The 26,731-nt window shown below is 38.0% G+C and overlaps 1 protein-coding gene across 3 annotated transcripts; it reads left to right on the plus strand.

The window, feature by feature from the left end:
• Positions 1-7,285: 7,285 nt before the first annotated feature.
• On the plus strand, positions 7,286-26,399 carry MED30 (mediator complex subunit 30; the record flags this gene model as incomplete). 3 transcript variants are annotated; one of them, XM_079722264.1, is made up of 5 exons in its annotated part: positions 7,286-7,462; positions 14,300-14,458; positions 16,390-16,494; positions 20,137-20,157; positions 26,007-26,399. In XM_079722264.1, the coding sequence occupies 5 exons, from the start codon at positions 7,286-7,288 to the stop codon at positions 26,100-26,102; spliced, it is 558 nt and encodes a 185-aa protein (XP_079578390.1). In that variant the 3' UTR covers positions 26,103-26,399. The 3 variants fall into 3 exon arrangements, with proteins under 3 accessions (XP_079578390.1, XP_079578389.1, XP_079578391.1); XM_079722263.1 differs by lacking the exon at positions 20,137-20,157; XM_079722265.1 differs by lacking the exons at positions 16,390-16,494; positions 20,137-20,157.
• Positions 26,400-26,731: the final 332 nt, after the last annotated feature.

The following is a 26,731-nucleotide window of genomic DNA, read 5'->3' on the forward strand; positions in this document are numbered from 1 at the left end:
GCCTTGAAGACATGGGGAGGGGGAAGGGTAAGCTGGGACGAAGTGAGAGAGTGGCATGGACATATATACACTACCAAATGTAAAATAGACAGCTAGTGGGAAGCAGCCGCATAGCACAGGGAGATCAGGTCGGTGCTTTGTGACCACCTAGAGGGGTGGGATAGGGAGGGTGGGAGGGAGGGAGACGCAAGAGGGAGGGGATATGGTGACATATGTATATGTATAACTGATTCACTTTGTTATAAAGCAGAAACTAACATACCATTGTAAAGCAATTATACTCCAATAAAGATGTTAAAATATACGTATATATAATTGCAAAATATGGTTAGTGCTATGAAAGGATGGAACGGGAAGTACTATGAATAAAAGAGGGATCATATTTCAGTTGGGAGGGTCCAAGGAAGTGACATTTCACCTGGGATTTAATTGAAGGGAAGCCAGCAGGGAAATAAAAGGGCTGGGAGTGAGTGGGATGGGGTAAAGCGATCCACAGAGAGAGAACAACTTGTAAGAAAACTCAGAGGACAAAAAGTACTTGGTACCTTTGAAAAGCTTCAAGGACGGGCTTCCCTGCTGGCCCAGTGGTTGAGAATCTGCCTGCCAATGCAGGGGACACGGGTTCGCGCCCTGGTTTGGGAAGATCCCACATGCCGCGGAGCCACTGGGCCCGTGAGCCACAACTACTGAGCCTGCGCTCCGCAACAAGAGACGCTGCGACAGTGAGAGGCCCGCGCACCGCGATGAAGAGTGGCCCCCGCTCGCCGCAACTAGAGAAAGCCCTTGCACAGAAACAAAGACCCAACACAGCCATTAAAAAAAAAAAAAAAAGCTTCAAGGACAATGTGACAATGCACGGTGCATGGGTGCAAGAAAGGCAAGAGCTGAGAAAAGGTAGAACATGGACAAAATATGCAGGACCCCACCAGGCATGTCCAGGAGTCCAGATTCCATGCGCAAATTTGTGAGCAACTTGTGTAAAAGAAGCATGCCCTCTGAGGTCAAATAAATTACAGTAGAAAGATGGTACATGAGGTTATATGGTCCTGAAGCATAAGCTCCCTCCAGTCACCCCTCCCGACACCACCAGCCTCTCTCAGTCTCTACTTGTCTTTGGGTTCACTTCTCTTCAAGCTCCCAACCATCCTGTTCCCTTTGACTATTGCCTGATTCACTCTTCCTTTCCCCTGCAAAGTCCTGAGGAACACTTTCTGATCATCCCACTTTACTACCTTCATCCTTGTTTGGGCAGAGTTTTTTGTACAAAGCCAGCGATATACTGTTGGCCAGTTTAGAAACTGGTTGCCCTTGGGTCACAGCCCTAGTAGTAGGATGGACGAGGAGTCATATGGTACAGAAATGGCCACCTAAGTAGGAAGAGCAGTTTCCTTTAGAAAGGACCCTGAGGATGGCAAGGTCCAGGACTGATCTGCTCAAGACAGTGAGAATTAAGGTTGCTCAAGTAGAATAGAAGTAAAAAATGGGAGGCCTTGAGAAGTCAGGGAAACTGAGACTTTTTATGGAGATGACTGGAATCATATGAAGGACATAAACAGAGACTAACACGATGAAAGAGGCGTTTCAGGAAGACAGGGGGTTTATCTTAATTCTCTACTTCTTTTGCAATTAGACCATACGTTGACATTTAAAGGCCATAACATTGCCTTTCTTTTAACCTAGCAGATCAGATGTGATGAGAAATACGTACAGAAAAATCAAAGGGATGAAGGTAAAATATCAGCCTTATTCTTGGTAAAGCTAGGTTATAGAATATGCTTTAGCTTTGCCTTTCTGTTGTATCATCTGCCAGTCCCAGGCAGGGTAGGGGCAGGGTAGGGGCAGCGCCTGAGGGAGAGGAGATGAGGGCACTGCACTGTGGGAGGGTTAGTCTGAGGGAGAGAAAGAAGATAGGGGGCGGGGTGGGGCGGAGATTGACTGATTGATCCTAGACCCAGTCTCATCACACAATCACCTCTCTGACCTTGTGAAAGAGTGAATCAAAGTAGGAGCTGTTTCTCGTAATTGGTCCTTTCCGAAAATTTGGCCAGTGACAAGCAAGTACTTTCTTCTGACATTATTTCTATCCTGAAGATTTGTGATTTCTCACCCCTGATTTGTCTGTTTCATCCTCTGCCAATACACGAGGTGCCTCCCTCCTCTGCTGCTGCACCATTACCTGTTACTCCTCTCTCAAAAACCTGCTCAAAATTCAGGCTGTACATGATGTCCCCCTAAGAGAAATGCCTTGACTTACCATACCTTTATTTTTTTGCCCCTCAGAATGTGTGTAAATATTTTTAAATGTAGGTATTTTTCACTTTACATCATCATCCTAACTAAACAAAATTGGTTGTAAGATGATTCTCACTAAAGCAATTGACAAAGGGCTCTGTTTTTTAGATCAGAAGTTCTCAATAGGGTGAGGTGGGGAAAAGAAATTATATCAAAACACAAATGGAAGTGAGAGGCTAAGGGAAGAAAGAGTAAGAGAGAGAGGGAAGAAAAGGTGTAATTTTGAATAGTTTTCCAGGCATCCCATTAGATACTGAAGCAGTAGATGTTATGCAGTTTGGGGCAGGGTGAATGTAGTCAATACTGGTATTTTTAAACAAGTATCCAGTCTTCTAATATATTAAGAAATCTGAAGACCATGCTTTAGACCATTCACAGCAATGCAGAAGGCTTTCCATCCAGTACTCTATGAAAAGGTTTGAAACAAAAAAACTTCAAGAGAAGTCGTAGTAGACAAGGGTACAGGAAATTCTGGCAGGTGAATTATTCACTTTATTCTGCCTCATTTACTACTCACCTTGAAGTATCAATGATCACAAAGCTCTTATAGTTAGTTTTTACTAGTTTGTTTGATGACCATAAAACTTGAAAAGGAGGAGTAGAATATTTACTTCTAGCCCAAAAAAGGAACAAGCATCATCAGGACATGTGGTTGTGAGACAATCAACCACAAACAATCGGCAAATTCACATACAGTTTGAGCCTTTTCATCCCAAAACATGTGGTCTCTTTAAAGCCTCATGCTCTCATTGACGATGTTTACAAATATCTCCTGATACTGGCTAAGTGTGTCTGAATAGCAGACTTTGGTTGGCAATAACTGTGACACTTAAGGAAAAAAGACATTAAGCACTTAAATACCCAAAACAGTTGACCAGGGCATACAAATTGTCTAAACCTGGGGGACGAACCATTCTTTGGTGTGAAGCGGTGATTTAATTCATGCATTTCTTTATTTTTTCCCCCATAACCCCTCCCTCTTGAGTCTCTCTCCCACCCTCCCTATCACACCCCTCTAGGTGGTCACAAAGCACCGAGCTGATCTCCCTGTGCTATGCAGCTGCTTCCCACTAGCTATCTATTTTACATTTGGGAGTGTATATATGTCAATGCTACTCTCTCACTTCATCCCAGCTTCCCTCCACACCCGAGTCCTTAAGTCCATTCTCTACGTCTGCATCTTTTTTCCTGTCCTGCCACTAGGTTCATCAGTACCATTTTTTTTTGTTTTTAGATTCCATATATATGCGTTAGCATACAGTATTTGTTTTTCTCTCTCTGACTTACTCTGTATGACAGACTCTAGGTCCATCCACCTCACTACAAATAACTCAATTCCATTTTTTTATGGCTAATATTCCATTGTATATATGTACCACATCTTCTTTATCCACTCGTCTGTCGATGGGCATTTAGGTTGCTTCCATGACCTGGCTATTGTACATAGTGCTACAATGAACAATTGGGGTGCATGTGTCTTTTTTTTTTTTTTTTTTTTGCAGTACGCGGGCCTCTCTCTGTTGTGGCCTCTTCCGTTGCAGAGCACAGGCTCCGGACGCGCAGGCTCAGCGGCCATGGCTCACGGGCCCAGCCGCTCCGCGGCATGTGGGATCTTCCCGGACTGGGGCACAAACCCACATCTCCTGCATCAGCAGGCGGACTCTCAACCACTGCGCCACCAGGGAAGCCCCATGTGTCTTTTTGAATTATGGTTTTCTCCGGGTACATGCCCAGTAGTGGGATTGCTGGGTCATGTGGTAAGTCTATTTTTAGTTTTTTAAGGAACCTCCATACTGTTCTCCATAGTGGCTGTATCAATTTACATTCCCACCAACACTGCAGGACAGTTCTCTTTTCTCCACACCCTCTCCAGCATTTGTTGTTTGTAGATTTTCTGATGATGCCCATTCTAACTGGTGTGAGGTGATACCTCATTGTAGTTTTGATTTGCATTTCTCTAATTATTAGTGATGTTGAGCAGTTTTTCATGTGCCTCTTGGCCATCTCTATGTCTTCTTTGGAGAAATGTCTATTTAGGTCTTCTGCCCATTTTTGGATTGGGTTGTTTCTTTTTTTAATATTGAGCTGCATGAGCTGTTTATATATTTTGGAGCTTAATCCTTTGTCTGCTGATTCATTTGCAAATATTTTCTCCCATTCTGAGGGTTGTCTTTTCATCTTGTTTATAGTTTCCTTTGCTGTGCAAAAGCTTTAAATTTCATTAGGTCCCATTTGTTTGTTCTTTTTTTTTCCCATTACTCTAGCAGGTGGGTCAAAAAAGATCTTGTTGTGATTTATGTCAAAGGGTGTTCTTGCTATGTTTTCCTCTAAGAGTTTTAGAGTGTCTAGTCTTACATTTAGGTCTTTCATCCATTTTGAGTTTATTTTTGTGTATGGTGTTAGGGAGTGTTCTAATTTCTTTCTTTTACATGTAGCTGTCCAGTTTTCCCAGCACCACTTATTGAAGAGATTGTCCTTTCTCCATTGTATATCCCTGCCTCCTTTGTCATAAATTAGTTGATCATAGGTGCATGGGTTTATCTCTGGGCTTTGTATCCTGTTCCATTGATCTATATTTCTTTTTTTGTGCCAGTACCATATTGCCTTGATTACTGTAGCTCTGTAGTACAGTCTGAAGTCTGGGAGCCTGATTCCTCCAGCTCCGTTTTTTTTTTCCCTCAAGATTGCTTTGGCTATTCAGAGTCTTTTGTGTTTCCATACAAATTTTAAGATTTTTTGTTCTAGTTCTGTAAAAAAAATGTCATTGGTAATTTGATAGGGATTGCATTGACTCGTGTTGTTTTAAGTCACTATGTGGTGATTTGTTAGAGCGGCAATAGGAAACTGATACAAGTCATAATTTCACTGAAACATGTTTTTCTTCAGTGTACCCTATCTTGGTAAATGGCATAAACATCAGCTGTTTGTTCAAGGCAGAAACATGTGCCATCTTCTTCTTCTTCTTCTCCTCACACTCCCAATCCAGTCAACATCAAGTTCTCCAGATTCTACTTACCAAATACTTATTCAAAGTTACCCACTGTACTATTTCTCTAATACAGACCATCACCATCATTATCATCTTCCTTTGGGAGGGAACAAGGAGACAGTACATACTCACCATTCTCCATTTAGCAGCCACAATAAACCTTCTAAGTTGAATATTTCTGGCAATTCTTCCTGTCTCCTGAAACTCTTCAATGGCTTGCTCTTTCACTCAGAATAAAGCCCAAACTGCTTGACATGTCTTAGAAGGTCCTCCAAGGTTTGCCTCTCTTCAGCCTTATTTCCTGACACACCCTGATGCTAAACTTCTGACCCTGGAAGCATCTGGAGGTCCCCTTGCCCCATTATCCCCTCACAGAAGAGGCTCCAGTGTTCTGCACTCTCTGCCATTCACCATCAGGGCCTAACTTATTCCCTTCAGATTGTCCCTGAGCCCCTAAATTGTGAGCACCTAGATATTAGGACCTTGAACTTTGGCTTCTAGACACTCATCACAATATTTAGTGGTCTGTCCCAGGAGTGCAGAGTTTTTGTCTGACTTGTTCACTACTCTATCTCCACTTCTAGCACCCATCACATAGTAGGTGCTTAGTAAATATTTGTCAAATGGCAATTGCTCACTAAACAGCTGTAAATCACTATGCTTAAAATCTCCACAATGGCTCCCATGTCATTTTTAATAACATTTTCCTGTGAAGTCCTTACCAATGGGGTGTTCAGATACTATTTAAAACACAGTAATTTAGTGCCTATCACCAGTTTTCACATTCTGGACTTTCCCCCTCCTTTGGAAATGGACAGGAAGAGGTAGGAAAGAGAATAGCTTTATTCTAATTTTTCTTATATTTATAATGTCATAACATGTATTTATTGAGCACCTTCTATGTGCCAATCACTAAGCATTGAGAATACAGTAAGCAAATAAAACATAGTCTCTGTTTTTTACAAAGTTTGCATACTAGTGTGTGTGAATAAGGCGAGGAGAAGTCAGAATGTAACCAAACTGAAAATTATATACAACATAGTGCCAAAGTCAGAAAGGGGAAGGGGGTGGGGGGATAGTGTATGTGAGAGAGAAGTGTTAATTTTATACTTCCGGTGATCGGGAAAGCTTCCCGAATAAACTGACTTTTCAGCAGGGACCAACAACAAATGGGGAGTTGGTGTCAGGTCACAGTGAAGCATGAAGATCAAAAACTCAAATCGCAGGTTATCAGTTGCAAGCTGTATGCGACTAAACATGTCAAAATAGCCCCTCTGGGCCGGCCTTCTAGTTGTGAAAGGGCAATACTACTACAAACTTCGTACGCTTGTTACCAAAAAAAAAAAAAAAAAAAAAAAAAATCAGCAAGGAAATTAAGACGAAGTAAGCGTTTCTATCAAGAATTCTAGGGCTTCCCTGGTGGCGCGGTGGTTGAGAGTCCGCCTGCCGATGCAGGGGACACGGGTTCGTGCCCCGGTCCGGGAAGATCCCACATGCCGCGGAGTGGCTGGGCCCGTGAGCCATGGCCGCTGAGCCTGAGCGTCCGGAGCCTGTGCTCCACAGCGGGAGAGGCCAGGATAGTGAGAGGCCTGCGTAACGCAAAAAAAAAAAAAAAAAAAAAAGAATTCTAACCATTGGCTGAGACTGAGAAACCAAGTGATGGGAAAGCCCCCGGCCTTCCACCACGCGCACCGCCCCCTCTGGCTAGAGTGCAGCTGCTGATTGGCTACTCAACCCGTCCGGCCCGCCCCGTCCGGGCGTCCAGTCCAATCCCGGCCGACCTTGCGCTGCCACAGGTTCCCAGGGACCCCGCCGAGGGCGCAGTCCCCGTGACGTTTGATGACGTGTTACGTCACGGTGGCGGAAGTCACGGCAGCTGTGTTGAAAACAGACCGCCCGAATCTTAGAAGCTTCTGCTCACGCGAGGCCAGCGACCGCCCAGCGTCGGGCGGACCCCCTGACGCCTACTCTGCAGCCCTGCTGACCTAACGCCGCTGCCACGCCATGTCCACCCCTCCGTTGGCTGCGTCGGGGATGGCGCCCGGGCCCTTCGCTGGGCCCCAGGCCCAGCAGGCGGCCCGGGAGGTCAACACCGCATCGCTCTGCCGGATCGGGCAGGAGACGGTCCAGGACATCGTGTACCGCACCATGGAGATCTTCCAGCTCCTGAGGAACATGCAGGTGGGAAGGAAGGAGGGCTCCGGTCGTGGCCGTGCGTGGAGAAAGCGGGATGTTTCTGCGAGGGAAGGGGCTGCTGGTTTAAATGTTATGTGGGGCCCCTGGGCGTCGACGCGGCTGCCCTGGCCAAACCTCGAGTATGTGGTCGCCCCAATTTACACTCAGAAGCGTTCCCCAATAATGTGTCTGTCCCCAAGATGTGGAGGTGATGTTTTCCAGGCCGGATTTCTGGAAGATTGAAGCCACATTTTCTATATTCGACCGGGTTCTCAGGTTTCTAGGCGAACTCTTGTATCTTTGAAGGTAGAGGTGAGTCTCATTCCGCCATGCTCTTGGGATTATTTTAATCTCATATTTTCCCACAGAATACTTTTTGAGGGTCCAAGGTGTTGAATTCAGATTCTGCTAAGCATTTTGTTAAACAGTTTTATTTTGGTATAATTGACGTACAGTACAATGCATTTAAAGTTTTGACACGTGTGGACTTGTGAAACCATCCATCACCCCACAGAGTTTCCTTGTGCCCCTTTTAAATCTTTACTTTTGGCCTTCCATCCACAGCCAATCTCTGCTTTGCTTTCTGGCACCGTAAATTAGTTTGCATTTTATAGAGTTTCATATAACATACACTGTGATTTTTGTTGCAGGCTCCTTTCACTCAGCATATATCAGTAGTTCCTTCCTCTTCATTGCTGAACAGTGTTCTACCGTATGAATATAACACAATTAGCGTATCTGTTCATCTGTTGATGGACATTTGGGTTGTATCCACTTCGGAGCTCTTATAAATAATACTGCTATTTGTGTTCAGCTACAAATGTTTGTGTGAACATGTGTTTCATTTCTCTTAAGTAGATAGATGCCTGGGAGTGGAACTGCTGGGTTATAAGGGAAATGTCTGTTTAACATTTTAAGAAACTTTTCCAAAGTGGCCGCACCATTTCACATTTTCATCAGCAGTGCTTGAGCCTTCTAGTTACTCTTCATTCTTGCCAGCACTTGTTATTGTATGTCTTTTCTTTTTTTTTCTGTATTGTATGTCTTTGTTTTGTCTCCCAGTCTGTGGCTTTTCATTCTCTTCATATTGCCTTTTGAAGAACAGATATTTTAAAGCCTATGATCCGCATGGAGTTAATTTTTTATATAATGATAGATATGGATCTGAGTGCTTTTTTTTTTTGCATTTGGATATACAATTATTCCAGCACCATTTTGCGAACACTTTTTTTTTTTTTTTTGCTGTACGCTGGCCTCTCACTGTTGTGGCCTCTCCTGTTTCGGAGCACAGGCTCCAGACGCACAGGCTCAGCAGCCATGGCTCACGGGCCTAGCCGCTCCGTGGCATGTGGGATCTTCCCGGACCGGGGCACGAACCTGTGTCCCCTGCATCGGCAGGCGGACTCTCAACCACTGCGCCACCAGGGAAGCCCTTGCTAACCCATTTTTAATGCTTATCTTTACTACTATGTGATGTGGATATCATTCTTGTTTTATGGATAAGGATTCTATGATTCTGAGAGGTGAAGTGACTTGTCCAAATCTAGTCAGTATAGGGTAAATTTGAATCCAGGCCCTCAGACTCTTAGAACTTTAGAACTCTTATTTCAATTGGTGCACTAAAGAATGTTTTATTGCCTTTTTTTTTTATTAATGGTTGAGGGTTTTTTTTCTTCTTGATTCTAGAAGTAATGCAGTTGTATGGAAATCTTTTAAGACCATGTCAATAAAGCCAGTGTGAAATAAAATACAAAGGGAATCCAAGAGAAGATATGAAATCTTTGGCAATTGTTTTAAAAAATTAATAGATTAATATATAAGATGATTAAAGTATGGGTTAAATGATCTCAGAATTTAGCAAATATTTTATTTTCAACCTGCTGTATTGGACAAGTAGAGCTAATAGCTAACATTTATCAAGTACTTTCCTTGGTCAGGTATACTGTTATAAGAACAGTTCTAAGAAGTATTTTTATCCCTATTTTACAGTTAAGGAAATTGAGGCTTAAAGAGAGAAGACTTTACCCAACATCACACATGACTGGTAGCTCGTCCTACTAACCCCCTTATAATACTAACTTGCTGTCAAACAATTTGTACTATTAACAGAGACATAATACACATCCATAACTGACACTGAAAGAACTGAACTCTTTCAAAAAAGTATTATTAATAACTAGATTACATGTGGACATATATTCAAAACCAATTTGTAAGGGACTACAATAGTTATTTCTTTGTGCTTCTTATATTGTGAATTCTGGATTTAACTCCTCTAAGACCCTGTGGGCCATATCATAATTGGCTGGAAATGAAGCAACAATGTGCTCCTTCATTTATAAAAAGCTGCGAAGTGGTACAAACAAGACTATATATAAGCTATTTATTAATGCATCCTTTTAAGTATTCAAATTTTTAAAATTATCTTCTATATTATTAATCTAGAAGGATGAAGTGCCATAAATATCAACTGCTGAGGTTATTTCTGAGCATTTGTTTTAGAGAAATCGTTCTTTATTAGTTGTCCTTTAGCCTCTTGAAAAGCTAATAAAAACTATGGACTCTCTTCTGAGAAAAATGCACATGTAAACATTTTGAATAAAATTTCAGGGGGTTAACAGGTGTCTCCCTAAAGATCGCTAGATCCCAGATTAAGATTCCCTGCATAAGAAAGTATTGCTTTGGTTCTCTTTGTTATGCTTTAAATCTTAAAAAAAATTGTTTTGAATATATAATACATTCAGAATTCATAAATAAAAAAGGACATTACAGTGAACATTGCCCCTCCCGTCACTATCTGCTAGCTAACTTCTCTCCACAGGTGATGATTATTATTGATTTTTATTACTATCCTAATATATCCTTCCAGATAGTCTGTGCATATTTAAGCAAACGTATATGTATATTCTTTCATTTCCTTCCTTTTTGCACAGATAATACTGGTATATTATACACATTTTGCACCTTGCTTTTTTCATTTGGTACATTTTGGAGTTTATTCATATCCATACAGAAAATCCTTTTCCTTTTAAGGTGTATAGTATAGTAATCCACTGCATGGACATACTGTGCTTTCTTTAGCCAGTCCTCTAGTGAAGGGCTTTTAATCTCTCTCTCTTATACTGTAGTGAATACCTTCCTACATAAATGCTCAAGTATACCTGCAGGATAATTCTTAGAAGTGGCTTTGTGCTTCTGTAATTAGATAAATTATGATGAATTGTGCTCCATGGGAGTTGTACCAGCTTATGCTACCATTTCCTGACCAACAATCAGGCTGAGACTAACACAGCAAATTATATTTCTGGACCTTTGATCATTTGATAGGTGAAAATCTACTTTACATTTCTCCTAGTCTTAATGAGTTCCAGCATCTCTTCATATTTTTATGAATCATTTGTTTCCTTTTCCGTTAACTGCTTGTTCATATTATTTGACCATTTTTCTATCTTTTTTTTTTTTTGGTCTTTTTTACCCTCTCCCTCAACTTATAAGACTTGGCTATTTACATATTAGAAAAACTTGCTCTGTATGATATAACTTGCAAGTATTTTTCCCCCAGTCTGTTGCTTACCTTTTGCCATACATATTTTTAAGGTAGCTGAATTTATCAGTCTTTTTAGGTTTAATGTCTAAGTTAGGAAGTCCTTCCCCACTCCAAAATCAGGAAAAATTCAGTTTTGTTTCAATTTTTATACTTAAAACTTTGATCTGTATGGAATTTATCCTAGTATGAAGTGTAAGGCATGGCCCCAGCTTTACTTTTTCCAAAAGGTTGACTGAATAATTCATTTTCCTCCTCCATTGATTTCAGATGCTACTTCATATAAACGAATCAATTTATGGATGCTCTATTCCACTTAGCTGCCTTCTTTTATGTAGTAATGGCAAACTTTCTTGTATTTATTGAGGCTCTATAAAGTATTTACACTTATTTTTCAAAATTGCCTTGGCTATTCTTGCTTATCTTTCCACATGTACTTTAGAATCACCTTAATAGTTCTGAGAAAATCCTGTTAGTGCTTTTATTTGGTTGATTTAACCTAGAGAGACTTTATATTGGTATGATGTTGAGTCTTATTAACCAAGAACACAAAATATCCTTTTTTGTGTCTCTATGAAGTATTTTAAGTTTTCATATTTATCTTGACATTTTTTAAGTCAAATATTTTATCTGGATATTTTATCTTTGCTGTTGTAAATGGGATCCTTTTCCTTTCTCATTTTCTTTTGTTTTTATATATGAAAGAAGAGCTATGGTTTTCTGTGTATTAATTTTGTACCCATCTCTCTCTTGACTTCCTTTATTGATAGTAGTACTTTATATCATTTGTAAATAGTGACGATTATGCCACAGCTTTTTAATATTTCAACTTTTTTTTCTTCTCTGATTGCATTGGCCAGTACCTCCAGAACAGTGTTCACTGGTAGTATTAGTGGTCTTTGTAGACATCCTGTTTTGTTCCTGACTTTAGTGCAGATGCTTGTAATATTTCCACATTAATCATGGTGCTGACTTTTTAACTGAGATAAATGTATTTTATTGTGTTGGGGAATTTTTATTAAGAGTTTTATATTTGTTTTAAGAATGGATGTTGAATTTAGTTGAATGCCTTTTTAGTATCTAGTGGTATGATCACATATTTATTTACATATATTCAGTATTCACTAGTGAGATGGTTACTGATGAGCTTGTTAGCTAAACATCTACATTGTATAGTATATCCCAAGAGCTCCTAGGCACTATTATAACTTATACTCTATGGTATAGGAAACTTATCTCTCTCATGTTCACTGCTCTACCTCAGCTTCTAGAACAGTGCCTGACACATGAAAAGTAAATTTTTTGAATGAATTAATTGCTCCCTTCTTTGAGAAGCTGATGCTCTATGTGAAAACTAATACCCAAACTTGCTAAGAGGGTGAATTTGAGGAAGGTGGTTCTTTGTATTTCAAAGGATTTTGTTTTCCTTTATGAAAGGATTTATCAAGAGTTCTTTTGCATAACACAGAATTCTTAGCGAATTTTAAGTGTCCATTTATAGAAAAAATAATTCATGAAAGTAAAATAATACAGACTGTACTTCAAAACTTTCTGTGTGTGCACTATACTAAATACAGGGATATAAATGTCAGTTGCTTCTAGTCTTTATTAAGTACAAAATATGGGCAAAGTACTCACCATAGTCAGTACCGTAATAAAGGTAGAGCCTGCTTCTGTATGCAAGATGTAATCATTATACTTATTATCACCCAAACAAGAAAGCAGAGACCCTTTGAAACTTTTCTCTTATTTGTTAATGTTTGTGAAAGTTCATAAATTGAAAGGTCATGAGAAATCCTACATTGTACTGGTGGGTGAACTCTTATAATGCTTTTCTCCTTTAAACTGTTTTGACTAATTCAGTCCTTGGTACTTTTATCACATTTATTTGAGATATAATCCTCAGAATGTTTTAATTCTTGAGAATTTCCAAAAATCCTAATAAAACTCATTTCGAAGAATTTCAGAAGATCCATCTCCTTAACTTATAAACATAACATTACAGGAAATTTGGAAATGAGAGAAAAGAAGAAAATGAATTATTAAGCCTACCTTCCTATTACATCTTTTATCAACTATTACACCTTTTAACAACTACATATAGGCCTTTACAGTCTTTTTTTTTTTTTTTTAGTGTTTATGGTTTTACCTACTTGTAACAATAGTGTGTCTTGTTTTCTTTCTTCTCTGAACACTCTATCAGGCTTTTCTTTTTTTTTTTTTTTGCATTCCTACCTCATCTGTTTAGAAAAGAAAAAAAGGATGAACTGAGGTTTAGAAAGACTGGACTGATCTTCTAGCTATTAGACAGTAGTTTGGGTCTTGGTTTTAAGTCACTTTATTCCCCAGGGTAAGTGTATGTATGAGTGCTTGTAATGAAATTACCTGGTATACTAGAAAACATGGTACAAATTTTGTTAATTCTAATTTCAGGATGATTTCACAGATCAAATTGTGGGAATAAAATACTGTTAAGATGTACAGAGAAAGGAAGATTTTGTTTGTGAGTTTCAGCACTGCACAAAAGGTGCACTTAGTTCTAAATAGGTAGTAGTTTTTCCATTTATCTGTGATTTTTGTCATTTCAGTATATATTTTTGGCTTTTGATAAAATTCCTGAATTAAAAACATATAAGCATCCAACACAGGGTTATGATCATAGCAGTTACTTGTAATAATTTATTAATGATGTTCAAGTACAGATTGATTTGCACCTATCTCCTGCTATTGATTTCCTTTTAAAGTAAAACTTTTGGTGACAGCTTTATGTTTTAATGCATACCTTGAGGATCTTAATTATCTTACCAAATTTAAGGTATTTTGAGATTATTTTTGCAACAGTGGCAGCATACTCTTCTTTTTCTTCTGCTGAAAAGTCCTGATCTTAATTTTTTTCTTTTCTTCTTCTTTTTCTTTAAATTGTATTTTGTTTTTAACTTCCTGGTTGAGTTCAGAAGCTTGCTGCCTTTATATAATAGTAAGTGATATTAAAATTGTGTATTCTTTTTAAAGTTATAATACAAAGCTGTGATATAAATATAATCAAAAGTTAGAAGTGGAAAGCATTTCAACTGATCAGACAGCCTTATCACAAAGTCTTTTCTAGAGCTGCTTTACAGTATGCCAAGGAGCCAATTAATAAATGAACATGTATTTACTCTTAAATTCTTAAAATTGCACTTGATTAACTGTGAGGAACAGCTTTTATGCATTGCTTAAAGATTGTTTCTTTTTGCTAGCTTTACTTAAAGAAAATCTTGATTTTCATTACCTTATATTTTTGTTTTTTTGTTGAGAAGCTGCCAAATGGTGTCACTTACCATACTGGAACGTATCAAGACCGGTTAGCAAAGCTACAGGATCATCTTCGCCAACTCTCTATTCTCTTCAGGAAGCTGAGATTGGTCTATGATAAATGCAATGAAAACTGTGGAGGGATGGATCCCATTCCAGTAGAGGCAAGTTTTAGGGGTAGAGGGAGGATGAGTCTAAGATAGTCTCAGGACATTTGTAATTTTTTCCTTTCTCTCTTCTGTTTTCACCATATTTCCAGATTATGAAACATACTGGTTTTGCCTTTGACTAGAGAAGATGAAATTGTGATATATATATATATATATGCATAGAATTATTACTGTCTTTTCATGTTAATAATTTCTAGTAGACTTTAACATCCAGGCTGATAGTAAATTTTTGTTGTTGGGAGGAGAGGGTTGTCTGTGGCAATTTTTATTATTGCTTCCAGTGTCTCATTTTAATTAAATCAGTGCATGATGTTTTAGTAGGCATATTAATAGTATTGTAAAATCCTTTTAAAGTGGTTTTCGTGTAAGTTCTTTACGGATAAAAGGTTATAACTATTTTTATCATTATTAATTTAAATTATCTTAGTGGCATCACTCTAGTTTTTAAATATTTTTTAAATTTAATCTCGGATCATAGATATATTTTAGTTAACTAGGTATATGATATTTTTATAGGTGCCCTTTTCCTGCTGACAAGTTATATGTCTGCCACCAAAGGTAGCTGGGAAGGTTTGGATGTTCTCTCTTTACATAAAAGGAACAGTTTCCCGTGATCACTGCTTTCTTGTTTGAGTGATCAGCATGTAAAGAGTGAACAGAGAAAGAGTAAACTGCAATACAGCCTGAAAAGAAGGGGTCAGAGATGTAGAAGATGGGAAATGTGGTTGACATTGACAGATGCTGCAGAGAAGTCAAGGAAAATAAAGAATGAAAACTGTCCACCAGATTAATTGTTGGTATATTTGAGCAGAGCTTCTGTGAAAAGGTAACAACAAGAAGTTAGATCACAGTGAACTGAAGATTAAACAGGAAATAAGGAACTGAAGCCAGAAAGTGGATATCCATCTTTCAAGAAGGTTAGATTAAAAGCAAGAGAAGAAAGCAGTAAATGGAAGGAGGGATAGAGTTGAGGGTTAGGGATTTTTTCCTCCAAATGGGAGAACATGTTTAGATAAAAAAGGAAGAAAACGGTAGGGTGAGGTTGGGGGAAATCAATAATGAAGACAGGAGGGCAGAGAAATCAGGGCACAGGAATGGAGACTAAGTGTCTTCAGGAGGAAGGACCACTCTGCTTGCATTAGGAGAGAGGAAAGGAAGAAAGTAGCTGTGAATGTGGGCAAGTTTATATTTGTCCCAAGAATTCATAGAAGTTTGGGCAGACTGACTCCTGACTGTACCAGTTATTTACCTCTGTCCTGTTCCTGCACTGGTATTAAAAGATGGAAGGACTAGATAATTCCTAAAGTCTCTGTCACATCTACAAGAGGCTTCATCAAATAAACTTCATCACAAATCATACGTATTTAATTATAATCCTGCTAGAAGTTTCATTGCTATATAAATTTTCTTCTCTTACAAAATAACTTTCTCCCAACTAAAAGACATCTAGAAATCTGCACAGATACTAGATAGCAAGTAAAGGACATTTATATAATACACATCCATGAAGTTCCTTTTTTTTAGCATAGATGAAGGAAAGCCTGTTCCATCTCAACGAACTATAAATTTCATAAGGGTAGGACTTTATCTTATTTGTCATTATTTTTGCAGTGTCTCCTCACCCACTATCTGCCAATTAAATATTTGCTGATTGAGTAGGCTATTACTTAATTACATGTGACAACTAATTTTGCTAAAAGGACTGTTTTGCAAAAGAAATCTGAAAAGCTAATGTGTAGAGTGCACTGAAATGATAGACTTCTAAGGCTTTTATTTTAGGCCGTCATTTGAATTAAAATACATTTTTGTACTATTAAGAGAAAAGCATAAAAAGTGATCTTAATCGGATGCATTATCTATACCAGTATAATTGGAAATTGTGTGTCATATGTTTGACTTTTTTAACTTTTGTCTGTCACTCCCAGCAACTCATTCCATACGTGGAAGAAGATGGCTCAAAGAATGATGACCGGGCTGGCCCGCCTCGTTTTGCCGGTGAAGAGAGGCGAGAAATTGCTGAGGTCAATAAAGTGAGTTGCTAGTCTGTGTGTTTTATATTTCCAAATTACTGATACAAATTACAAGGGAGTCTGTGTAACTCAAAAACATAATTTGAATTATAGAATTACCTGACGTTGTTTCTGTGACAAATTTAACCTACTTAGAGTACCACCCAGGACTAAAAGGTAAGCAGAAATGCCATCTGAATAGTCGGAAGAGAGATCACAGAATTCAGGCAGTAAAGCTCTTAGAAAAGCCTCATAGGCACTCAGTCACAACCCATTTACTTTTTTCTTTTCTAGGCAGAATTGCAGCTCTCTAGCTTAGAGCATATTTGGAGCAGCAAATGATAAAAATTCACAAGTAGGAGAGGTGAATGTCTCAACAGCTGAATAAGAAATTGAGTTATCAGAGCACTACCCCATCCCACCCTCCACCCCCCAAAAGTTCCTAACTTGAATTTATTGCTGAGTACTTTGAGAAGTTCAGAAGATAATGTTCAGATAGTTCTCTAGAAACATAGGGAAATAAGGAATGTTGTCAGTTCATTCTGTGGTGGAAACATGGATACCAAAACCTAACAAATAGCACAGTAAATAAAACTACCAATCTCGCTCCTTCGCTTACAAATACACGCTCCCACCTCCTGCCCCACTCCTGAAATTCTTAATGCTAGTTAATAGAATTCATCAGGGTATTAATTAATCCACCACAGCCACAGAGGGTTTTCTGAGGTAGAGGAGGATGACTCAGTTTACATATATCAGTAGATTAAATTGAAAAAAAGAATGCTTAAAACTATTAACAAGATAGTCTTTTTTAAAAAAAAACTTATTTCAGATAAATAGCCAACATTTTTCATTGAGATGAAATATAGGCATAAAATAGGATGCCTTACACCACTGTGTTTAATACTATTTTAGAAGTTACAGCCAGTGAAACAGAAATAAACTTTAGGAAACAGGGGTTATAATATTATGTACAAATCTGTTAAGTTCCTTAAGCTTGTACATAACATTTTAACTCAAGCTTAAGCTCAAAGAAGCTCATTGATTAATGAGTCAGTAAGTGTTTGAAAGAAGAGCTTAATACAAGATTGATACCATTTTTCTATAATGCCATAAAGAAATTAGAATATGAGATCATATTCACAATTGCAACAAATATTAAGTAGTTAGGAATTATTTCCATGTAATATGTAACTACACTTATTAAGATACATAAAAGAAGTTTTGGATAGTTGAAAGAACACATTAAGTTCTTATATGGGCAATAACTATTCTAAACAGTAACAGTCCAAATCCAAATATGAATTCTCTTGAAACTGCACAGAACTAGTAAGATTTTAGTGCAATACCAATCAAAAAATAAATCCAAATAAAATGCAAATTGGAATTTTTTTCTTGAGAGCATACTAAAATACATATATAAAACAACTCCTATAAGAGTAATAAAATAAAGAACTCTTTGCCTCAAAAACTAAAACGTGATATCAAGTATATTGTAAAAACAATAATTAAGTGTGAAATACCAGCACAAGAATAGATTAGTAAAATAATAGCCAGAAAAAGTCTTCCTATTGTATATGAGAATTTAATATGACATAAGAGGGATTGTGTGGAAAATTAGTCTTTAAAAAGAGACACTTTTGAGGAAAATTAAGCTAGCTTTTACATTACACCATGTGTCAAAATGAATTTCAGAGTTGAAAATAAGACTTGCAAAACAAAATATTGGAAAATTAAAAGAAAAATGTATATCAAAACTCAGGAAAAAAGAAAAAGATGGATATATTTTTCTAAAATAACATTTAAAACAATTTTTAAGAGGTGAAATATAAATTAAGAAGAATAGTTCCAGCAAATTTGACAGTAATAAGCATAAACAATTTACAGTAGGAAATTACGAGGGGATTAGGAGGGGATTGGGAACTTTTAACTTCAATCTTGAAGAATAAGTGGTGTTTGGTAGTACAGAGATATAAGACATTCATTTATTAAGTGTTACATGTTTCTGTTGATAATCTATATTAATTCACAATGGATGTGTTCTATTATTTTTCTCTATAGTAAGGATATTATTTATAAAATACAATGAAATGTATATATAAATAAAACACAATTGTGATGGTAACTTTGATTTCAGAGTACCACATGTGACATACATATAGTTTGTTCTCTACCACAGAAGATATTATGATATTTGCGGGGGTGTCAGGGGGAGGGCGGGGGGAAGCTTGTGTAACTTCAGAAAGATGTAATTTTTCTAAAGGTAAGTTTCACTTCACTTTCCATTTCTCTAAGTTCCTCTTTGTTTCCTAATCTGATGGTTTAGTCATAACCTATTCTTGATTTTTTTAAAGACCTATCATATAATCAGACTATAGTAATACTTTGAGATGTGTGTAATCAAAAAACTCTTACTAGCTATTGACGTAGAATTTTGTGAATTTTAAGTAAAGGATGTAATTGATACCAAGACTGTGATGTATAAAAGTATTTCTTTCTCCACATGAGGATGTAGCTCTCTGTACAGCCTCTGTCCTGGACCCACCTACATACTTCCCTTCCCCCAGTCCTTTCAATGCAGTTGTCATAATTGGGGTTCAATAAATATTCTGTGTTCATATTATTATGGCACATAAATACTGCTTATCGCTAAGCCACATAGTAAACTAGAATTACATTTCCTCGAATAATTATTTTGTTTTCCTAAAGTTAATAGTTCTGTAATTTTGAAAATTTTTGGTTAGTTCTTTATGCATCTGTGGCCGCACCTCAGTACTGTTTTCCAACTTTCTAGAATCAAATTATCAGACGACTTACAGGTTTCCCCCCACCCCCACCCCGAGTCCTCCCAATCTCTTCAGGTCTGGGTTGAATGCTCCCTAGGCCTGCTGTTCATCCATTGCCCTGGGGCTTTCCTTCACCTCTTCTGTTGGTTTCACTATTTCCTCAATCTCCTATCTTTCTCTTTCTTGGTTTATTTCTCCCTCGGTAAGGTCCATACGTCAGTGGCTTCTTTAGGAGGAATGCAGGGACTTAAGTTTTTAGCCTTCACATATCTGTCCAGTTGATCGTTTGGCTAGATATAAAATTCTATGTTGTAAATTAAGTTCCCTCAGAAATTAGAAGGTATTCTTCCATAATCTTCTCATACAGGAGTTTGGCAAACTTTAAAGGACCAGTTAGTAAATATTTTAGGCTTTGTGAGACATGTGGTCCTCGTTCTTTTTTTTTTTTCTTTAATTATTTTATTTATTTATTTTTGGCTATGTTGGGTCTTCATTGCTGTGCATGGGTTTTCTCTAGTTGCGGCAAGCGGGGGCTACTCTTCCTTGCGGTGCACAGGCTTCTCATTGCGGTGGCTTCTCTTGTTGCGGAGCATGGGCTCTGGGCGCACGGGCTCAGTAGTTGTGGCTCATGGGCTCTAGAGCACAGGCTCAGTAGTTGTGGTGCACAGGCTAAGTTGCTCTGCAGCACATGGGATCTTCCCGGACCAGGGCTCAAACCCATGTCCCCTGCATTGGCAGGGATTCTTAACCACTGGGCCACCAGGGAAGCCCATGGTCCTTGTTCTGATGTAAAAACCATCCTTAGCTCATGAGCTTTACAAAAACAGGTTACGTGCCATAGTTTGCCAACCCCTGTTATGCTTTGTTGTCTTTGCAGATGGAGGCTCTAAAAGATCTGGTGAGCATCTGATGCTTAAACATGAGCCATATATATTTGGGAGGGAAGCACCAGAAAGCCTATCATAGGCTTTGTGAGTTGGCTTCATCATAGCGAGATTTGGAAGCAAGTTGGCTCTTCTCTTTGGGGGGACCCCCAACTATCATTTACTGAGGCTTTTTTTCTTTAGGGCTATTCCATTTCTTCAGAGAAGAATCTTCCAGTGCCCTACATAGAGTATAGTCTCATGTCTTCTTGCCATCTGCTGTGCTGGTGGCACTGAATCCCCAGCTGTTCTGGTTCAGTTTCATAGGAAACAAACCTCTCGTTCCCTGAAACATGGGACAGGACATGGGAGAGGGTACTCAGCCCCCTGTTGGTGAGGAGTGGGAGTGAGCACCTGGGGCCCTCCCTAGTCCCTGTAGCTGTTTCCCTCCAGTTTCTGCCCCCTGGGCCTCACGTGCTGACTTTGCGATGGCACCTGTCTCCAGTTCTCCGTGGAGGATCAGCCCGTTCTCACCAGCATCCTTCCTGCATCCATCTGGGTTGTACAGTAGTTTCCTCCCATGTCATTTATTGCTCCCCTTCTACTTTTCATTCTTAGAACGTGACACCTGGGCTTCCCTGGTGGTGCAGTGGTTGAGAGTCCGCCTGCCGATGCAGGGGACATGGGTTCATGCCCCAGTCCGGGAAGATCCCACATGCCGCGGAGCGGCTGGGCCCGTGAGCCATGGCTACTGAGCCTGCGCGTCTGGAGCCTGTGCTCCGCAACGGGAGAGGCCGCAGCAGTGAGAGCCCCGCATACCGCAAAAAAAAAAAAAAAAAAAAAAAAATGTGACACCTGACATCTACTGTTGTCTCCTTTCTGATCATTTTTCTCCACATGGATTTATAGCTTTTTCATTCCTCTCCTGCCATTTTATTAGGGTTTCAGAAAAAAGAAAAGATAAACACGTGTTTAGTCTGCAGTGTTTATCTGCAGCAGGCTTATTTCAATGCACAAAGTAGTATTTTTGAACATTCATCTATTTATGGAATAAAAGCCCATATTTTAAATTCTGTGTTCCCATTTATACTTCAGGCATTTGAGAACTCGTTTTGATTTTGAATAAACCATTTGAATCTGTTGAATTTGCTGTTGTACATACTTCTAACTTTGGGATAAAACTTGTTTTAGTTAACATAGTATTGAACTGAAGATTATTACAAAGAGGAAAGAATCCATACATGTTTTAAATTAAACAGATTTAAAGCTTAGCCCTATATTTCCATGGGAATTTTTTTCTTAAGAGAATTTAGAGAGAAAATATCTTCTCTTGAATGGCAGAGGAAGTATTCATTTGATTGGCCTCATGGCTCTCTCTTACTTCCTGGGAATTGTTACTATAGTTTGAGACAGTACTGGAGAATTAAGCAGTAAACAGAAACCAAAAACAAACAAACAAAAAAAAATAAAGAGGGAGAGGACTAAAATTTGGTTAACTCAAATTGAAATTCCCCTAAAAAAGGCAGAAGAGAATAAAGTTAACAGCTGAAAAACCAAAGTGGATTTATATAATACATATTCTGACTGTTAACCAAGTTATCTTATGTATAATTAGTGGTACTAAGGTATTTTATTTTTTCTTTTCCCCCACTTCTTCCAACTTTGTACCTCCCTTCTAGAATATAAGATTAAAATATAATTGAAAAATTTTAAAACACTGAGTAAACTCATGATCAATTGATATATATTTTTCTGCCTTAATGGCACACATACCTGAGTATTTCTGTGAAAAATATGTTTATTTTAAATAGCCACCTTCAGATGGTAAAATGTTGGCCTAATTACATAATCACACAGATGCTATTAAAAGTAGTTTAAATTAATTGAGTTAATTTTTCAACTATAGTTGACCCCTGAACAACACAGGTTTGAAATATGCAGATCCACTCATATGCGGATTTTTTTCAATAAAATACTCCAGTACTACACAATATGCAGTTGACTGAATCTGCAGAAGCAGAACCATGGATACAGAGGGAAGACTGTGGGACTTGAGCATCCTCAGATTTTGGTACCGCGGCAGGTCCTGGAGCCAGTCCCCCACACTGTTTAAGGGTCAGCTGAATATCACTGTGTACTTGAAATTGTACAGAACATATTGATGGTCAGTCTGGTTTCTAACAACATATATATCACTGATGCCTACCATAGTGGCATGAAACTTTGGGGCATGAAATTTGTAATCAGTATTTGATATAAATCATCAGATGAAGAATGGCCTAATTTTAATAGTCAAATTTTTGGCTTTTTAAAATACTTCATTTTCTTTTCATATGTCCTTGAATCCATAAGCCTTAACACCCAAGTAAAGGATGCACACTTGTTTGAGACTATATTTTAAGGATATCAGAATGAGTTCTATTTTGCTTACAAGTATTGTTAATGGTAAAATGAAACAAAGAGATATGTGGGTAGTTTTTACAGAGTTGACATATAATTGAGTTCAGGCAGTTAAAAGTTAAAGCATTTTTGACCAATTGTCACAGCCTTTGTATGAATAGTAAATTACATGGTATGACTTAGCATAAACATATTTTTTTAAGTATCTACTCTACTTACACATTCACCTGTTAATGTAACAAATTAGGCACAGATGATGGATTTTGATAACAGCAGCTGTCAACCTCTGTTAAAATCAATCAGTGGCAAGATTGTATATATTAAATCCTGTATCATGTCATGAAATTTTACTTACAGTTTAACCACTAATAAGCATACCTGTCAGCTTTGCTGCTGATATTTTCTTGATGTGTTTTGGCTCTAGGTATTTTACTTGTATGCTAATTCTTTTAATTTAAAACTTTGTGGCCTCTTTGAGACAAACTGTCCAAATGCCTTATGACATATCATACTTAAAAAAAGTTTTACTATTCCCTAGAGTTGAATATTACCTTGAAAATATCCCACATTTTTTAGTTCTCTTACTTTATTTGAGTTAATGATGCTAAATTTTTTAAATGAGTATATCAGAATTTATATTTCCAAATGAGTATTCTTGAAAGTAGCATTTATTCCAGTGATGTAACCATTGTGGGAGCCATCTGTAACCTCTGTTTTGATATTGATTTGAAAGTCTGTTTTTAACCACTCAAGAATATAATTTTATTACTTCTAGTTACTCCTTAATTTATACTGAAAATGTGATCACTAAGCTTCATTCACCAGACTTGGCCTTTGAGTGGTCTTCAACTGTTTCAAAAACTTAAATACCTTCTCTTTCTCCTTTTCCATGGATACAGATTTGTCACTATTGAAGTTATTTAGGAGAACCCATCACACACATTTGCCCAGTTAACCTTTTTCATTGCAGTTTAAATCATATTTCTTCTTCTTCAAGAATTTTAATGGATCCCCATTATCTACTAACAAGACCAAATTTATCCTTCCTTCCACTCTTTGCTCACCACCAACTTTTCTAGACCCCAAACAAAAATATTTTCCTTGTTTGCTGACCCTACCAGTTGGGGTTCCACAGCATCTGATATTTTTCCCCTGCCATCTGCCTTAACCAGGTTATGGTCTAGTCGTTTGGGCAGTATCTTCTTCCTACTTCATGCTGAGTTTCTTCAAGGCAATGGACCGTTTCTTACTCATTTTTCTTCCCTTACAGTGCCTAACCCAGAGCTGAGCACATAATATACCCCCAGTAAATATTTATGGAACAAAATGTGTTACAGGCTAAGAATTCCATTCCAAAGAGAAGTTCTGAATTTTTTTAAAGTGACCATATTCAAGATATGTCAGAAGGTACTAATTCAAATAATTTTTAAAAAATCAACTCATATTCTTTCTCTTCCTTTTATTCTTATTCAGTTGCTCTTCTCTACTTTCCTCCTGAAAAATGAGAATTGAGCCGGGAATCATGGTAGCTGAAGTCTCTCACAGCTTAGGGGAATGATGGCTTGGTGGAAAAGGGCAGCTGACTGAATCATTTTGAAGCCTTGAATTAGTTCCCTGAACTAAGCTTACTGGTTTTCATTACATGTGTCTGTGTAACTGATTTTCACCTTATGTATGGGTATAAACAAATTAGAACTGGCAAGGGCCTAATAGATTATATAATCCAATTTCTTGCAGAAGAAAACTGAGGACAAGGAATTTGTCTAAGATCAAATAGCAAGTTAGAGGCAAAGTCAGAACTGGGACTGAGGTTTTCAACCTCCCAATATACACCTTTATTCGTATATTCCTCTTTTGCTGCCACCCTTGATTGCTGGCAGAAGTTTCTTGGTCTCTAGGATGACACATACTTCTGACAACAGAACTTAGAAGATCGGGCATGTGAAACTGAACAAGGAGACTGAGTACCTAAAGTACTAATAGTATCTTTTCCCCCAAAACTATGTTAAAGTGAGCTTTATGGTACTGAATACTGTATGCTTACCCTGTGTACTCTACGGTCATATGTTTTAATCTGACTGTGTTGTGTTAATTCTCTTTTCAAATATGAATTAAATTTAATTAATATTGAAGTCTCTTTAAACTGCTTTTCTGTTTTCCAATAAGAATTTAAGATTTTTAGGTCTCTTTATAATGAACATGTACTACTTGATCTGGAGGTATTTTATTTTATTTTATTTTATTTTATTTATTTATTTTTGCGGTACACGGGCCTCTCACTGTTGTGGCCTCTCCCATTGCGGAGCACAGGCTCCGGACGCGCAGGCTCAGCGGCCATGGCTCACGGGCCCAGCCGCTCCGCGGCATGCGGGATCCTCCCAGACCGGGGCACGAGCCCGCGTCCCCTGCATTGGCAGGCGGACTCTCAACCACTGCGCCACCAGGGAAGCCCCCATCTGGAGGTATTTTAATATAGTATCTTTAAAATGATCTAACTAAATATATTACTTCCAAATGTAATGTTTCCAAGAGGTTACTTAATAGTAATGATTATTATAATAAGTAGTAAGCACTTTGAAATTCTCTATGTTTATCTTGTTTTATCTACACAGACATTTACTACATAGGTTTTGAAGAAAGGATGCTTAAAAAGAAGTTTACAAACTGTAGTCTAGTAGAAACCCAGATCTAGAGATACAGAGACACCTGCCATGTGCATTCAGGGCATCCAGCAAACCTCAGTTACAAAGAAGATTATATCAGGGCTGTGCCATCTTGTCTTCAGTTTTCAGCATTAGATCGCAGTTCACGCTGAGAGCAAACAGTGCCTTCTGCCACATGTTTGAAAGACCAATTGCATCAGGCATTGCATTTTTATTATACTTTATATTCTATATTGACGGTTTATGTTCTGTGGCTACCAGTAACATTTGTTGAATGCTTACTTGTATGCCAGGCACAGTTCTAACACTTGACATGAATCAAATCTTTTGATCCTCATAAAAACTCTTATGAGGTAGGTTCAGTTATTATCCCCATTTTTCTGTTGTGGAAACTGAGGGACAGAGAGCTTAAGTAATTTGGCCAACATCATATATTTAGTTAGTGAAGGAGCTGAGTATAAACCCAGAGAGTTTGGCTCTAGAGATTGTGTTCTTAACCATTATGCTACACTGCCTCTTGGAAAACCTATGTACTTAGGTTTTATAACAAGTAAATATTTAGCTTATTTTCTTTGGTGGTAGAAGTGGAGGAGTGAAGGGAGGTGGGGGATGGAGCTGTAGGCCTCTGGGGGCTGCATTAGAATTCATCATGCCTTGCAGCAAATGTTTGCAGCCAGAAAAGGATTGAGACCTTCTGCCTTAAGGAAATTAGCTTAACTTCTGTCTGGATCATTAGGGTTCTAACTTATGCCATTTTAGTCTTCTACCTTCATGGTATATATTTCATGAAACATTTTTGATAAATTCTTTTGTTTTTACAGAAACTCAAACAGAAGAATCAACAGCTGAAGCAAATTATGGATCAATTACGAAATCTCATCTGGGATATAAATGCCATGTTAGCAATGAGGAACTAAACTGATATTTAAATTTCCAGCATTACACGTTATACCATTTTTTCCCCTCAAGTATTTTTTCCCTTTAAAGAAGATTATTTATCTGCTTTTATTCTAGTCACTAGAATGAAAGTTTCTATTTTTTACACTGTGGTTTTACATGAAAGCATTCGTTGGTGGTTTTTCTTTAAGCTATTGATTCTGTGAAAGATTATGGTAGTAATAAACTTTGATGGGGTTTGTTTTTGGTTAATCTTCATGAATTGAAGAATTGTTTTTTAAAAGCAAAGTAATTAAGTTTTGTAAATAAATTTCTAAATTTAATCAGTGGTTGTTCTGTTCATTTCATTACCCTTTTAGGAGAAAATGAAAGGTCTAAACATTTTTGCAGATGAAAATACCAAGTTCAGTCCATCTGTGGTACAAATTAAACATATAAGTTACCATTTCAGCTCAACTTTTAAAATTTAGTTTGAGTCCCAAGGAAGTTAGAATGAGAAAACAGTTAACTTCTCTATTGTTGTAAGCAGATGAAAATTGAAATTGTTTTTATTGTGGTTCTTCAGGTGTTTGGCCTTAATTGGAATGATCTGTCCCTAAAAGGAGAGAAAAATTTGTTGAAATCCCAACTATGTGCTTATTTGCTACCT

The sequence above is a fragment of the Hyperoodon ampullatus genome (assembly GCF_949752795.1).
Source record: "Hyperoodon ampullatus genome assembly, chromosome: 17".
Lineage (NCBI taxonomy): Eukaryota > Metazoa > Chordata > Mammalia > Artiodactyla > Ziphiidae > Hyperoodon > Hyperoodon ampullatus.